Here is a 17,984-nt window from a genome sequence, read left to right on the forward strand (position 1 = left end):
AGGATGGAACTTGTGACACTTTGATATGAGAAAATTGACTCATGTTCTGGTTGAAATACAGCAATAATTTAACTTAGTAACAGAAGTTATTTTCTAGTTGTCACCTTTTCTTCTCATAGAAATTTGGTGTTGTGTGCAACTGTTAAAGTATGAAAATGTTTCAATGTAGATAGCACTTCTCAGGAAAGATAGGGGACAACAGTTTTTTTTTTCACGTCCTTTAGATACAGTATCTATTACCTGCAATTGAACTTCTGTGAAAAATGGTACAATTAGTGTTCAAACTTTCCATCACATCTGAAAGATAGCACATTGATCAGCATTTCAAACATACTTCAAAGTGTCTTCAAATATGGAATTTGTTTCTCAAATTAAGTGTTTGAGCTTAAAGGATTGGTATTGTATTGTTAAATATGACATCCTGAAAAGTAAAAGGAAGATGTCTCTGCCACACTGTAAAATTACCAAGAGCATTACTGGAATTGAGAATCAGCTTGATAATGAGTTAAATATGCCCCAACATTCTGTGTTTTTACATTTATGTTTCCAAGAGACACTTCTCCTACCCCAGTAAGGATAAGCATTCAAATATGTTTATAAAAGAAAACCATTCAGTTACAGTCAATTAAAAACATTCTAAATAGAGCTTCTTTCTGTCCAATGACGGGGAGAGTAATTAAAGTAATTAAATGTCAAATTGATTAATTAGGTAGGAAACCATCATTGGAAAACAGCCCAGAGTAACACGTCTGAATTATCCCTGTCTAATTCATTTTTAAAAGGCTGGCTGGATGACGAACTGGCAGGTGTTATTGCCAGCGACTCCTTTTTGTGCTCCGTCTTTTGCTGTGTAAGTTCTTAGTGGAGTTCAATGTCTTTTTTGACTTGCACACAATCTCATACTGTACTGGGGCTGCTTGGGCTCCAAACTGGCATGTCAACACAGCCTTGGTCTGCTACTGTACGAACACACGTTTTAAACCAGCGTAAGCATTTGTTTGACATTTCCAAGAGCATCATTCTCATTAGAAATGCATATACGTAAGAACCCACACTACTAGGCAGTGTATTAACAGGAATTTCTGTTAATTTTAGTTGTGTACAAAATACTACATTTTTTTTAATTCAGTTTTTTTCATAACAAACTTAGATTTTTTTCCTGAGGTAGCTGCCTGAAATGTGTCGTGTGACATTGGTGGTATATCAACATATGGTACTGTATCTGGAGGTGCCAAGGGGAATCTTTGGCTCATGTTTTTTCCTATGAAATCTCGTTTGCAGAACAAGGGAAAAGCAACCTGAGAGTGACATCGCCAGAGGATGCAGAGCACCTTAGCAAAAAACAGGGCGCAGGTAATGGGAGTAACCGGACAGACTCGAAGCCTTCCAGGAACATCCCAAGAAGACACACTGTAGGAGGCCCCAGGAGCTCCAGAGAGATTCTCGGAATGCAGCCCTCGGACATGGACAAGAAGAGAGAGGCCTTCTTGGAGCACCTGAAGCAGAAGTACCCACACCATGCGTCGGCCATCATGGGGCACCAGGAGCGGCTCAGAGAACAGGTAGGGTGGACCCAGCCTGAAACACAGGAAGACAGAATCGGGAAGTGCAAGCAGGAGAGCACAGTTCACTGTGTGTAAACCGCAGTAAACGCCAGCTGTAACAAACCAAACTCCACATAAGTGATAAAACACCATCCAGTTGCACGAATCTTGAATTGTGAGAAGTGTGCACGTACTGCATATGATTTTGTTTTACACGTCTGTTGAAAAGGATCTAAAGCACTGGGGTTTGGACTATTCACAGGCTGTCTCATAAAACCCTACAGTGGTTTTTCCGCAGTGTTTTTCGTGAACATTAAAGGACCGTGAATTGTAGAAGAGCAACTATTGTGATTCTTCAAATACTGGATTAAAACTCCCGCTCAGGCAATTAAAAGGAAATATCCATAAAATACGTTTGCTGGCTCAGTTGATGAAGTAGGTCACATGAAGGTCTGCAGTGACTTTTTTTCTGTCATATCACTTTAAAGCTGAGGAAAAATACACCTAAGTAAAGAGAGTAATTCACATTTCATGTTTCTCAAAACAGGAAAAGTTATCAAATCCGTACTAAATTTCTTAGAGCGATTCGGGGCCAGTTCGCCATCCACTGCTGCAGGATTGTCTGAATGTTTCCTGATTTGCTTGGTTTGGTGCTTTTTCAAAAATATTTCAATCACATTTATATGTGGAAATATGAGGTTTTCATTTTGCTTTTTTTTCCACTCAAGGCAGACAGGATAATTGCCTTAGGAAATTATTAAATACGTCTATGGAATAGCTATACACAGTGCCTAGCAAAAATATTCAGACCCTGTATCTGGTGTCCAATTGTTGTGAAAGAATGATGCATATGCCCTTTTAATCTTAATATTTTGTTCCAAACCTGAATACTCAAAATGAAAGACTTTTAAGGGTAAAATGATATACAGCAAATGTCAGCAAAAACCATAGAAATAAAAAAGTGAAATGTCTTGATTTCAGAAGTATTGAGACCCATGAACTCTATCTGGTGGAAGCACCTTTGACAGAAATTACACGCAAAAGTCTTTTTGGATAAGTCTCTGCCAGCTTTGTACGCCAGTTTGGTGCAATCTTTGTCCATTCTTTGTGGCAGTCTTTCTTAAAATCTCTCACGTTGCTTTAGTGATTGCTTATGGACGGGGACTTTCAGTAAAATGTATGTCAGAACTTTGACTGGGTCACTCAAGGACATTTGGTTTCTTATGGTTAAACCATTCCAGTGCAGCTTTGACCTTCTGCTTTGGGTCATTGTCCTTCTTTAAGCTGAGATTGTATTCCCTGTTTTAGGTCTGAAGCAGGATTTCTTCTAACATTCACCAGTACTTTGCTCCGTCTACATTTCCATCAGTCTCAATAAGCTTTCTAGTTTCTCCTGATAAGAAGCAGAAATATAAATAATGCTGCCACCATCGTGCTTGCAAGGAGGGATGGTGTTGTAATGTCACAGGGGGACCGAACACTTTGAATCAAGAAAAAATGTCAGAGTTACGTACACCGCAGAGCTTCTTTTCAATACTCTCTGTTTTCACCTCCGACTCCACTCTCCTGTCCACGCTTTCACTATTTATAAAAGTTCCCGCACTTGTCTTGAATCACAATCCGTAAATCGTTGTCTGTTTTCGTTCTTTGTCAGTCACCGTTTAGGGAAGTTACCACACCAGTCCTGAATCACAATCCGTAAACCACTGTCTGTTTCGTACCAGTCCGTTATTCCTTAAGATCAAGTTCAAGTTCAATACAAATTTTAGTTACCACCCAACACTTCCTGCTTCCTGCTTCCTGCTTCCTGCTTCCGACTTCCTGCTTCTGACTTCCTGCTTCTTTCATCCACCTACTGGCTTCCTCACCGCTGATTCCTTCTGGGTCCTTTATATTTTGTCCTACCTAATAGAGCTCGCCTGTTTCCAATTGTATTGTTGGTTAAGGCCCTTCTTTTGATAGGTCAGCTGCCATCTTGCTTAGGTCCTTTCCGAGTATTTTAAGAATATTACAGTGTTCAATGCGTAATGCACTGTGGTTCTATGAATTGAGACCAATATTGCATTGTCTGACCACGTTTGGACACATCTGTAGTGTCACCGCTGGGTTTTCCACTCTGCTGCACAGGCTAGCTTTGTAGGGGGACTTGCATATTATTGAGCCATTGACATTTTATCCCACTAAATTCTGTAACGCCTCCAAAGTCACCATTGGCCTCATAGTGACCCTAACCAGTTTCCTCCTAGCCCTCGTATCTTGATCTAGGCAGTGTCTAGGATCTTTCCAAACCTTAATGATCGACTTTACATGCCCAACACAATATTAAGAGTCTTTGAAATGTTTGTATACCTCTCCCCTGATCTGTGTCTTTATACAACTTTATCCCTGCTTTGTTTTGAAAGCAACTTGGTCTTCATGATTGAATCTTTGCTAGAAATGCATGACCTCACAGAGGACCTTACCTCGTATATGAATTCTGAAATGAACCACCTTTATTGCACACATTAAATAATTTTAGATTTGCCACAGAAGAGGGTTTGAATTCCTGTGGAATCATGACGTTTCCTTTTTTCTTTCAGATTAGTTATATTTATTTCTTTTTGTTTTGAATGTGCTCAGTACATTGCGTATATAACAAATATTAATTGCTACTTTAAAGTGTCATGACTGCAATGAGAAATTAGGGTCAAAAGTCAACTCAACGAAGAGAGATGTCAGAGACCCCAAAAATACAGTCTCAGGATAGGAGTGTAAAATGCCATGATTAACAAAGTCAAGAGCTGCACTTTGTTAGGAATTAGTAGTGAGGACCCTATGCAGAAAACCAGGGCATACTCCAAAAGGCGAAGTCGAAAGAACAATCCGAGGTCAGAAAGCTGTAGGTAAACTAGCCGGTGCTAAAGTACAAATAACCAGAGGAGGAGCCGTAATCCGTAAGGGAGCCGAGAGTCAAAACCAGAACGAGAGCAAAAGTACCAAAAACCGAAACCAGGAGACGTAGACAGAGAACAAACCAGGGTCAGGAAGCCAAAAACCAAGTAGTGAATAACAACGAGACTGAGAGTAGCCAGGAAAACCCTAATACTGAGCACCGGGAAGAGTGTGAGGCAGCATCAAACAGGCTGGGGAAAAGGGCTAACTGGGAACTGTGCTGGAATGTGAGGTGGAATGCCAGTTCCTCCAGGGGCGTGGCGTAACACACTTAGGTCTAGGAGAATTAGGATGTGTCTGTTCAGAGGAACGTGTGAGATCTTTTCTAACTATATAGTTATTTTTTCAACAGTATCATTCTTAAAAAGAAAATGGAACTTTGTGTACATGAAAAATATGCATTTGACCTTTTATTACTGTATATACTGAACAATTGCTCAATTGAAAAGGTGTCCTGTGGATAACCTGTCTATAACCAGGAACTATAGCATTACTGTACCTTATTTAACAAGGTACCTGCTGTTGATGGTGTTTTGTCATTTCTTTTGTAATTTTACTGCAACCCTTAAGACACAAAACTAGAATTAATCCATCTAAGTTGTTGAAATCTTTCTTATCATCTTTTGAAATACTGAAGACGTAAACAAATCTTCACAAATAAATAAATGTGGGCTGTACGTTGAATGAATCTGCCTGTTACTCTGCTTGTGGGTGTTGGGTATGGTTGTTTTACAGTAAATCATTATGTCTTTGTCACCTATAAAAAATGCACGTCTAAAGGGGTTTCCTGTTCTTCTAGTTCTTTTCTCACAAGTGTCATCTTGTGTAAGGAAAACTGTCAACTGACAAAAAAAACTACACTCTTTCTTCACTCAACAACTGCACTCAGACTCCACCCAGCAAAACGTTTTATAAAGTTTGCAGTGTTCATAACACCAGGCATCCAGCCTCCAAAGAAATTAAACAACGTAAATTAAAGTATTGTATTTTGTCTTATGAATCATTTCCTGTACACTGTATTTCTCATCATGGAATTAACTTTACTTGTTCCTTTGTACCCATCACACACTGGCACAGCTCCCCACTCCACCCTCTTCACATAATTAATACATCTCATTTGTCTTGAGGCTTTGAATGGCATTTTGAATTAAATAAAATTAATTGTTATAAATTTGAGCATTTTTAATCAAAAGGTGATTAAGTGGAGTTGCGCCCATTTCCAGTGGATTTAAAGAGGCTGTCAGCCTGCTCTTGAGTGATAAACTCTGAAGTTTTGATTCTTGCCAACCAGAAAGCAGCTCACCAGAAGAAGATAGTTGCAGAGTGGAGAAGAGTAACGTGATTTCTAGCAGAACACCGCAGTGCTCTCTGAATGAGTGAAAGCTTCCATTCCACTTTATTGCTTCAGCAGATTCAAGAAACTCATTGTGCTGAGGCAAAAGAGCAGAAAGACATGCTACCCCTGCTATCTAGAATCATACTGACATGTGCTCACAGACAGTCCTTCTCAGACAAGGTTTTAATTGACTTTACATTTCAGGTGCTTTTTAGCATTGAATATTTGGCAAAGTTCAGTAAGTTCATAACTAAGACATTGAAAAGAGCAGCACGTGTTCCCCAAGGGCAGGGAGGGAGTATGAGGAACTGGATTGTAGACTTTAGCTTTCGGTGTTTAAAGGCTCAGAGGCAATCAGGGTGCTTACTGGAGCTCAACAGACACAACACAATCAGGGCAAGCCTGCTTTGCAGAGGCAAGTGAGCCTTGCTGTGACTTTCTATAGGGTTTACTGCAAAACCCGTCTAGCAAAACACTTGTATGAATGGCAGCCCAACTGCAGTGCTGGAGAGTATAGCTGGTCATGGGGGGGTTCTTGGACACACGACTGAAAGTGGCCTTCAAATCATTTTGAGTCAGTGCTACAGGCTCCTTTTAAAACCATGTGACTTGGTAATTTACAGTGCCCTTCAAATGTGTCGCTACAGCTGTTGTATTCCTCTTTATAATGCAATTTATATGTGTGATCATGAAAGTAATGTGAATTATGAGTAGAATATAGAATATGATTTATTTTGGGTAACTCATGCAACATACATATATTCAGTCATATTAGAATAGAAAACAGATTGGGTGTTGACAAACCCAGTAATGTCAAGTGATCAGAAGTATTTATGTTAGTTTACAGTATACAGATTACAGTATGTGGTCCCATAGCTCTTTCAAACAATAAAAACGCAACCCATTTAGCTCACCAAACTCATTGGCAATGCTTTGCCAAGACTTTGCTAGAGGAGCTTGAGTTCTTGCCCATTCCTGCGGTATTCTGTATTCTGACCTTTTCCTCAGCATGTACAACACATGTTGAATTGGGATTTAAATCTAGTGATTGATGATTTTCTAAAATTTGTTTTCTCCTGCTGAACATCTTGATTGCATTGGCTATATATATTATAGGGGGTGTAAAACAGAAGTTCAATCTAATGTTTTTATAGAATTCATGTAGTAACTAATTGCTTCTTGCCAGTAATCCAAAAACAGTCATAAACATTTAAACTGTTAGCTGAGTTTTCAAGCTTGACCAGTATTTTAGACCTGTTTGGAGACCTGGAAACACAATATACTGATAGCAGTTTAAAGTTTACCTTAGTGCTTTTATATTCATCAGTTCTACAGTATGTGTGCTTTACATGTGATCATAGCTGCAAAAAGGTCAAAAAGGACTAACAACTCGCTGACAGTCCTGTAGAAAGCAATACACAATATATTTACACACTGGTGCACAATCCAAACACCACAGCCTATGTTTTACATCAACTGTTCATTGGGCACATACCATACAACATTGTAATTTACATTTCAGGTCATGAGAAGGTTTTGTTGATTGTTTGAGTAGTACTAATCCACTGGAAAACAAAACACTGAATTCAGGTCATGTGGTTTTATGGAAAAAACAGGTGATCATAAAATTGCTAAAATTAGCTGCTCAACAGCCAACATTAACATGATTTTAATTAGCAATGAAGATCACCTGCATCAATCAACATGCTGACCAAGAGAAACCAGGAAACGATAGATCATACCCTGAAGGATAGAGCATCACCTCTCCAACTCTGGACCATCACACCCAACCGATAAATTGGGCATGTTTTCAGATTCCAGTGGCCAGAGCAGGAGAACTTCCAGCTTTGAAAATTCAGAAGAACTGTGGTCACAGCCGAGTGATGAAATGATGGTGATGAAATCACTGATGAACTTGTAATTGTGAAGTAAATTGTGCAGGAGTTGTGATGAGCATTATGCAGCCTATTGCATTGTTCAAGCCAGAAAGTGGGGTGGTAGAGGAAGTAGGGATGAATCTCCTTTAACACAAGAACACCTTAAATGCCTCCTTACAGAATGGTGATCAACTGTCGAGAACCTTGAAGCAACAGATGTGTCACTCCTGCAGCCCAATGTAGAAGTGTAGATTCTGCAGCAGGACAGTGCCGTAATTGGACCACAGTTACACATGTTCAAGGGGACAATGTAGAGATTTGTGGGACGAACTTTCCAAAGCCATCAACAAGAGAGACTGAGGTCATAGAAAGCCTTCGCCAGCTGGCAGCAGTTGCACAGAGGAGTGATGAAACATCACAGCAGCCTGTGCAGAGGCTGATCAGGTCTGTGCATCAGTACCAGTAGGATTGTGCAGGGAGGTTTTTCATGTGTTCATGAAAAGACAGTGGCAGACTGAGAACATTTCATGGATCTTTGTTATCATGGATCTGTTTTGATTTTTAACATTTAAAATGTTAATTAGGTCCTGAGGGTTGAAAATTTGAGGTTGTAAGCTTGAGGGTTGTTTCCTTTGTACATTTCTGTTACGTACCTTTGACATTTCACATTAAATTATAAAGCAATACATATGGCTGTACTTTCTATGTCCAAATAGAAAGAAAACATAAAATAAGTAATACAATAAGTAGGATATTGCTTCTACCGTGTCATTTAAAACAAGAAACATTCTCAAATCTGATAAAAAATATAATTATTCTAAAATGCTAACTCTAAATACCTTGGTTTCACTTGTGATTCTAAGAGAGGATGTCATCTATGATCTTAAGTTGAAACTTTTAACATTTTTTTTAGAAGAAAGTATCTCATTATCAGACTGAATAGAGAATATGAACCCTTTTTCAACAGCGTTTAATAACAATAAAAACAGAAATAAAAGCTTTTAGTTTTTAAAAAGTTTTTACCATGGAAAGATCATATGAAACATCATGTACTATATAAATAGTATATTTATATATTGCACAATTTATGTTGCGTTCTGATGCAGTTATCAAGGAATAGTTCTTTGCTGGTCCTTATCCAGTTGATGTGTACAATGAAACGTATTCATGGTCAATGCAAAAAAAAAATCCCAATTTATATGAAAAGTATTTCATGACAACTGAGTTATAAGATATTCAATATTAAAACCTTTAGCATATTATTTTTGTTCCAGACTATATACGCTCACATATGATGTACTGCATATGCATTTACAAAAATTATCACAGCTACTAAAATCCTTTTGGTGACATTTCATGGATAAGTACATATTTACACATAGGAGGGGATCCACTGCATTCACTACTGAACTACAACACCCACCTGAGTGGCACACAGCTGCCAGTTTGGACCAGAGTGCCAGGACAGCAGATCAGAGAGTAGTGAGGAACATTTCACCAGGTATTTTAAAGGAGAACTTTGGGTCGGGTAGGATAGATCCTGCAAGCCCAGCATGGACCTTAGGCAGAACATAAGAATCACAGACAGTTGCATTACATTGTCAAAATATATTAAATGTGTAATTTAAATAGATGGTATGTTAAACTTGCATAATGCACTAGTAAGGTTTTTATGTAGAATATTCTGCACAATTTTGAACAATGAGAAAATATATTGCATCCCTGGAATTAGTTCAGAGAAATGAACCAGTTGCATTTGGGGACAGAAGGGAAAGCCCTACACTGACAAACTGAAGGAAACAAATCTATTTTTTCTTAAGTAAAGACTAAGCGGGCACCTGACACAAGTGTTCAAAATCCTCGAAGGCACCCACAGCGCTTCTTCAGAATTAACAGTGAAGCATATGGCAGTGCATTTAAACCCAGGAACAGGAGGCTGGTCACTACACAAAGGATAGTGGGAGTACGGAACAAGCTGACCAGCCATTGTTGTTGTAGCTGACATCCTGGTTTCTTTCAATACATGGCAGGATGAGATCCTGGGGTCAACCGATCACTTATTGACAAATGACAAAAGGCCTTCTTTCATTTGCAACCTCTCTTATATTTTTATGATAGGCACCACAAATCTAAGGGGGAAAAAACCCATCCTGAAAAACACAGTTAAAAAGTAATAAAACACAGTGGCACGTGGAAACAAAATGAAAAAGAGTTTTACAGACTGATAAAAACTTCATATTTTCAGAACGAAATGGTTGTGCAGAGATAAAACAGGACAGGGCAGGCCAGAATGCTGTGTAGTGCCTACAGTAAAAGATTGATGTGATGTAAGGCATCTTTTGGGTGAAGAGGTTTTTTTTTTCACGGCCAAACTTTAAACATACTATCAGACTGAGTCTACATTACTCAGATAATAAAGAGGAGCAGTGAGAATGGAAATGGATGCAGCGGTCGCTGTAGTGTCCTGACTGCGGCAATACTTTGGAATGCTAATGTGAAGAGAGAAAAGCACGAAAAGGCACCTGCAGGCAGATCTGACCCTTTTGTGAGGAAGTGATACTGTACAGTATGTGCCTCTTGGGACTTGAGTTTGCTCACCCTCTGCCCACACAACCGTTGTTTCAAAAAATGCTTGGAAAGCAGCCAGTGGCCATTAAAAGTGTTGTTGCAGTGTGGCACGTGATTCAGGCCCTCCGGTCATCAGTGAAAGGGCAAGCAGGCACACTGAGCGCAGTGTAGCATGTTCCCCTTCTTTGCTTCTGAGGGATATTTCACTTCTACATCAGCACACATGGACCTTATAGCACACATATGTGGGTACAGATAATGTTATACAGAATGGGAACAAGTAATAGGCTTATTCCATGCTGAAAAGAGAAGAAAGAAAACACAACGTTTCGGCCGTGGAGCTGTACATGTTATACAGTTGGTCTGGTTTGAAAGTAATGGTGTGGCTTCACAAGAAAAGGAAATTATTGTATCTATTATTACACACAGTAACCTCCTATAGCATGAGAACTCAAATTGAATTAAATATTGAGGATTTACCCAGTCATGTGCAAGCAGAATTGTCTGAGAGGTGCTGACTTACTGCGCAATATGGGGAATTGGAACATAATACTGGATGTAGATGTTAGGATACTATTTGAGGTACAGTAGGTAGATGCAGAAATCTTTTATGCAGTGTCCTGCAGCTATTATTGGGTTTATAACATGGTTATCTGACTCTATGTCATGTGAACAAGAAGGTAGATGATTTCAATAAATTCATTTAAATTATTTTTTCAGTTCACTCATACTGTACACGCTAGTTTTCAAAAAGCTCATCTAGTATTAACTTGTCAGGTTGTCAGATGTAATGGCAACTAAATGCATCTTTCTTGAAAAGGAAGGCTAGACAGGTAAAAGATCAAGAAATAGCGGCAAACTTTAATTTTCAAACATTGCACATGCAGATTTCAGCACAACGTTACGGTTGCAGGAATTTAAAATTGTGAACAAGTTATACAGAAGAAAACCCAATTCACACTGCTATGATAGCAATATACTCCAGGGTTAAAGTCCCTGTTTGGATGAGACTACTATGGCTAAATGAGAAACTTCCTGGGAAATACATTTTGTTGACTTAATTGCACACATTTTTCCTTTTTTTTTCCTTTGCTATATCATGCGGACAAAGGAAATACAGTTTGCTGAAAAACAAACAGCATTTCCAGTCGGGCCACTTGTATGTAAACCTTTGGGTTGTGTCTGTTGCTTTTCAGAAAAAAATTATGTAATCATGGCCCAGAAAGATTCAGTTCTTCTGCCTTATGGGGTTTGAAAGCCCCTCCTTGCATTTTCTGAGAGCCTCATAATCCCTGTAAATTCGATGCCCAAGGGTTTTACATTCATTGCCGATAAGTGACAGCAGGACCGGCCCTGAGCACAGGCGGACTAGGCGACGCCCTGGGGCCCCGAGGCCAGCAGTAGGGCCCCTCAATGTGCGACACAACATATTGATTTTTAATCGACAAGTTCAAATGTGAGGGAAAAATTCCCTATAGCAGCTCTTTCTGTTGCTGCTGTGGATGATCAATAATGGACGCCAGGCCATAAAAATAACTAATTATTATCGAGTACATAATATTTTTCTGAAGCGCAGAAAATAAGAGCGGGACAAGCAGTCTCGGACTTGAGAGAGATATGCCTCTCTATCTAGAATCTAGATAATCAGTCGTGGTAATAACGCACAATATGCGGAATAATGTTATCATGTGTATGTCATTTGGTTTGGAGTCCGTCGGATACGCGTAAGTAGCGAACCACGTAGGTGGACATGTCACATTTTCAAAGATACACACGTGGACTGCTTGAGGTGTTTTAGTAGAAGTTGACAGATTCACCTTTCCCGCAATTGTACGCACGCCGTGCGGGTCGCCTGGCTGAAAATCGGCGCTGGTCCACCAAACAAAAACGTGGTGATAGCGAACGTGCAGTACAAGAGACTATTCAGCGATTATACGTAATCTGCACTAAAACGCATTGTTTTCCTTGCGGGTTCTCCTGTATGTCATTAAATGGGGTTATTCTGAACCCTTCGGATTGCAGTCTCTCTCCCAGTTACGGCAGCAGGAGCAGAGAGGAGCTTTACGAAGCTCAAGTTGATTAAAACGTACCCGAGGTCGAAAATATAGGCAAATTGATTTATAGAAAGTTTTTCTTAATAAAACTTTCCCTTCTGCTCTGCCTTACTGATCTCACATCCCTTGTTATTTAGTGCACTTGTTTTATTTATTTCTTAATTTAATATTTCTGCAATTTCTTTCTACAAAGGTTTCCGTGCAGTACTTTTGAAGTTATGATTTGCTATAATTTGGAAGTAACAAAGGTCCCGTTTGGCATTATGTATTGTTATTAATGCTGCTTTTTATTACTTTCTATGTTAAAATACGTTATCATTGTGCCATTTTGTGAAATGTGTGCCCTCTGTTCTTGTTTATAAGTTATTTATTGTTTTTCAAAGCTGGTTACTGAAACTTTTCTTGTTATATAATTAATTTATTTTATTGTTCTAAACAGTGAGATAAGGTTGTGTTGGGAGCTAATAGTAGTAGTATATGTGCAAATCTTACACTGCCCTCCTGGGATGAATGAAGTATTTTAAATTGAATTGAAATGTGATCTCGAGGGGGTCCCTTTATCCAGTCTTCACTAGGGCCCCCAAAAAGCTTGGGCTGGCCCTGAGTGCGAGTGTGCAGTTGCTCATACAGAGTCATTTTCCTCTTGATGTTTGATTTTAGCCCTGCTAGTCTTATTAATATAGCCTTGAGGGGTAATTGCCTGGCCGTGAATCTCCATCAGAGGAGGCTCTTGGCCGAAATGAGCAACAGCTCCCCGGAACAATGTAGGCGTGTAATTCTGAGGGTAATAGCGCACAATACGTTTTACTAGGGCTCTGAGTTTATATATAGAATCACTATATACAAACAAGCAGTACATACAGTCCAGTGACTTGCAAAAACATTCCAGTGATGTGTATCCATCCATTAACTTATCGCTTTATTCAATACAGGGTGGCAGGGGAGCCGGGATCTATCTCAGCAAGCAGTGGGCGTAAGGCAGGACACACCCTGGGTGGGATGCCAGTCTATGGCAGGGCAAACACAGACATGCACACGCTCACGTCTAGGGCCAGTTGTCCCAGAATCCAATCAATCTGCTGATACAGTCTGTCTTTGGACTGTGAGAGGAATCCGGAGCCCCAGGAGAAACCACATATACAAACTCCACACAGACAGCACCCCAGGAACTGAGCCCAAGGACCGCGCTCTGCAAAGGAGCTAACGCTAACCACTGCACCTCTGTGCCGCCCTCCCAGCAATGCTGTTGAATTCCCTAATGATGAAAACTCATTTGCCTCACTCTTTTGTTGACCCAATACATATTCCACAAGAGTCATACAATGCGGCTCAAGCATATTTTGTTATGCATGTTAGCATGTAAAACGTTTTGTTACTCTTTGTGGTTTAGATGAAAATACATAAAAAACGTAACAAAAGGAGATTATTTGACCCAACTAGTCTGTTTGAAGTCAATTGGTAATTGATCCAATGATCTCATCCAGTGGGTTATTGTAAGTAGCCAGGTTATTACATTCAGAAACATGGCAGGGTAGCTTGTTCCATGCTCCCACAACCCTTTGGGTAAAACCAAAAGGTTGTGGGAGCATGGAACAAGCTATCCTGCTATGTGTCTCCTGTTTTCAGTTGTAAATGCACTACAGGACTAAGATATCAGTAATGCAGATTTTTAAATCTGCTGCTCAGTCAGGTTAAATGAAGGAAAGTAACTAAATGCAGCTGGGCGTTTGTGGGAAAAAAAAATGATGAGTTAAGATGTTCGAGATCATGAAATGCCATTTTGCAGAAATTTGACATGTAAATGACAGCAACATTATTTATTGCTTCGGAACTGCTGAATCTGTTTTCCAGTACAGCTTGAAAAAATGTTTCTTTCTGCTGCGGGCACTTTTATGCATTTTACAAATACGCATAGCCACAGTTTCAAGGCTGAAGAACATTGGGGTGTTGTTGTTTTTTTTCTTGAGAAAAAATAATATACAGGGTAACAGCTCGATCCCCAAATAGGAGAGCTTCGCAAAGGCAATGAAAGAGGTGCGGGGACATTATCCCGAGACCTCCGAAACGGTTTTGATGAACAGGGTTTCACTCTCCGAAAGCTCCGGCCTCAGTTGCGCTGCGGGCCCGACAGGTAAATTGGGCGAGCAGCGAGGTGGAGTTAAGGTTACCATGGAGCTGCCGTGATGTCAGTGAGCGCGTCCAGCTCGTTTTACATGTACATGCCTGCAAGTTGGAGCGGTAGCTAGCGAGCGAGCGCTCTGCCTGGGAGCTGTATGCAAACAGCCGAGCGGCACTCGAAAGAAAGTTAGCAAACCTGAAATGCAGTGGAGCCGTGGAATACGCTCGTCTCGTACCTGGCTTTCGTCTTTTGGAATATAAATAAACTTCTGCGTGCCGAGGGGCGAGCGAAGCAAAATACTTAACATTGACGGACCAATACCACTGCAGCGCGAGTGAGTATATAAATGAAACTGGGAAAAAGTTCGGGGTGGAAAAACTGCAGGAACACTCGAGGTATATCGGCTGGCTAATTGCTTTTCATGTGTGGTGATTTTTCTAATAAAAAGGTGGGGGGGGGGGGGGAACAAACTTTTAAAACAGTTATTAGACTCTCAGGTGAGACTCCGGGCTTTGTTGAATGATTGGAGAAACGAGATGCAAATGCAAGTTCTCCCGAAATGATAAAAGATTTACATTTTTGATGGGCTGCAGCAGGCACTCAAATGGTAATTTAGTGTAATCCTAGCATTCGAGAGCTCCTACTAGGGTGCCCTGGGCAGAGTTACAAGAGGTGGAGTTTAGGTTATGAAGCCGTATTTTTTTACGACAGTGGTTAAATCTACCAGTTGTACTTAATCGTGGTGGGATATATTCTTAACTTTTTATGTAGATATTAATTTGGTAGTACCACGTGAAACTGCGTACATGATTAAGGATAGTTAACCCAATCCTTAGTAAGTACATTTTAATAATTACCGAGGAGCAACATCGAGCGCCATTGCTGTAAAAGTTAAATTGCTCTGTGCCTACCTGGATCACTAACACCACGCTGGTGCACAGTGTAACGATCGTGTTAGGAAGAGTGCAGAAATGATCGTGTTTCTTCGGTCCTGAAGGGATACAAACGCACGCACAAAGTCTGATGCTACCCAGTTAGAGGATAACACAGTAACACTCGTGTTCCGTCTCCATGCGTTCGATCAAGGGATTGGAATATCAATCTTTGTAGACTGCGGCGACAAAAGGGGAGGTGGTCGATGAGAGTTTCACCTGGTCAGGAGACAGCGTGCAAAAATGAATCGAGAACTGCAAAAATCTTCCCGGCCCCAACTAGAATATTGCCCTGCTACAAATATATATATATATGTATTGTTTTGGGAACATTGCTCAAGAGGGTGTATGTGCCCTATGTATTGGAAATCGGGTGGTTTCCGAGGCGAGAGAAGCTTTGCGTAAACATCAGATAGCATCGAGTCGATAACACTTTAATTCTTGAAACGTACTGTAGATACACCGTGTTCACGTGTTGCGCAAGCTTCATTCGATACGGCTTTTGGGGTTTTAACTCTTGGACCTTTTTATGTTTTAGCGTTGCGTGATGCCATCCATTTGGAGTTTAAAAACCTCTCCAAGCGACGCATGCTTAATAACAAATAGTCGGAAAAACATAAAATATTGAGGAATGCTTGGGTCGAAAGCATTTTTTTTTTACAAATTTGTTTATTGTAAAATTCAGTATAAGTAATAATAGTACTAATTTTAATGTTAATGTTACTTAAAAAAATAAAGATTCACAATTAGACATTTCACATTGGGTTTCAGTTTAAATTGTCACAGCTTCCTGTAATGTGCTCTATAGATGTAAGGCATGGAAATATTTAATTGGAGATATAGTGCAGAATTTCGAGTTTGCTTTCAACTTCTTGATGAATGTTTGCTCAGGGTGCTGTTGAATTTTGCAACGTGTGTGCAAAGGCTTCTTGGGCAATTTGCTGCCGAAGAACTGTAGTTCCAAATTTAAAAGCCATGGATCTGAATAATGTTTCTATGCCTGTGATGTGATGGCAGTGGGGATCTGAATACCTATGAGAGATGTCTTCCTTTTCACGGTAGTTTTCGTTCGCACAAGAGTGACATAAAATATTGTGCGAGAGATGTCATGTTAATAAAGCAGTATGAAACCAGCCACGAGAGTTCGATGCCTGGAACAAAGTGAACAGGTTGTCGTATCTCCTTGCTTTGTCCCTGACTAAGACGGATAATTTGCATTTAAAAATAATTAAATATGCTTAACCTCACCTGTTCTTTTTTTTGTTTTGATTTGCGCTGAATGCAACCTGTGCCTTGTGATCATTTGCTTAACTGCAAGGTTCTTACATGCGCTGAACTGCCTTCAGGTGGAGGGGCAGGTGCTGTCACGTTTGGGTGTATTTTGAAATCTGCCAGCAGCAAAACAGTTCCAAATGAAGAGTTTGTGGAGGCCGATATCCCGTTTTAATAGCAGAAACGTTGGAAGCCACATCTGGGTGCTGAAGGTTTAGTCCTTGGATCTATTCAAGTTCAAGTTTGTACATTATACTCATATACAGGTATATGGTATAACAAAAAATGCTATTTAGCTAGCTCTCAGATGATAAGTAGTACAAAAAAACAACAACAATACAATTGTATAATAAAAGAAAGACAGAGACAACAGGCAATGTGCGACACAGCAACAGGTAATGTGCAAAACAACATCAGATGTGCAAAAACAGGCATCAACAGAATGAAGTAAAGGATAGAAAATTATAGAGAGTGAGCTTTTTGACATGTGAGGTAGAGGTAGATTTCAATGTGTGTTTGAGTTTTTGGTCAGAGAGAAGGCACTGTGAGGTTCAGATCGTAGGTGAGAGAGGCTGGGAGTTTAACAGTTTGATAGTGCGGGGGTAAAAACTGGATGCCCCTTCGGAATATTCTCCCCTATCTGTTTCTTGCTGTAGTCTTTAAACATTAGGTAACCCTAAGCAACGTTAGTCTTCGCAGCATACCACAATCCGGCTTCGTGATGGGCGAGGAGGCAAGAGCATCTTTCTCACATTAACTTGTTTAAAGACAGAAAACCAAAAGCAGCTCAGTGCAAAATTCTCAACTAGACCCCGAGGACAGTGTCCGTGAATCCCAGGAGAAAACACGGCCCCCGCTGTGGCTTCCCCTCCAAGCCCGAAGGTTATTATATTTTTATTTTGTTTTTATTGACAAAACCGTAATATGTGCTGTGGGTCTGAGAACATGTTCCTCAGTGCTCTTGTATTCCACGTCGTACTTGTTAACTAAGTGTCGTACTGTGCTGCCTTTAGGGAACCCAGGGGTTTTTCTGGTTTGGGATTTTTGTTTTATGCTTTTTTTGGTGACTTTGGTAACGGGAGGAATGAAAACCACATAAGTTCAATACAGGAGGAGCTTCAGCGCTGTGACGCAAGTGTGATGCTTTTTTACAGTACTAAGTGAGTTTCTCTTGATAATGTCTTGGCAGTTTTAGAGAGATTGCCAGTGTTTTAATTTCTGGGATTTATACAGACCTAATGCTTTAATTCTAAAAAAAAAGTCCACTGATTATGTTTACAGTTAAATGCTGCTGTTTTTCCATACTTTGAAATGGAAGGTAACATTTGGAAGACTTCAGATTTTAAGGTGG

The 17,984-nt window shown here is 40.0% G+C and overlaps 1 protein-coding gene across 8 annotated transcripts in view; it reads left to right on the forward strand.

Annotated features, from left to right (window-relative positions):
* The window catches only part of LOC148831729 (sickle tail protein homolog), a 279,568-nt gene that overhangs the window by 175,117 nt on the left and 86,467 nt on the right, over nucleotides 1-17,984 (forward strand). For 5 of the 8 annotated variants that reach the window (XM_088918250.1, XM_088918248.1, XM_088918249.1 and 2 more), the window contains exon 2: nucleotides 1,282-1,562. In XM_088918250.1, coding sequence (XP_088774376.1) covers nucleotides 1,282-1,562 — 281 coding nt within the window. Of the gene's footprint in view, nucleotides 1-1,281; nucleotides 1,563-14,522; nucleotides 14,764-17,984 lie in introns of those variants that run through there. The other 3 variants (XM_088918256.1, XM_088918257.1, XM_088918254.1) reach the window with 2 other exon arrangements.

The sequence above is a fragment of the Atractosteus spatula genome, chromosome 6 (genome assembly GCF_055471065.1).
Source record: "Atractosteus spatula isolate fAtrSpa1 chromosome 6, fAtrSpa1.hap1, whole genome shotgun sequence".
Taxonomy (NCBI): domain Eukaryota; kingdom Metazoa; phylum Chordata; class Actinopteri; order Semionotiformes; family Lepisosteidae; genus Atractosteus; species Atractosteus spatula.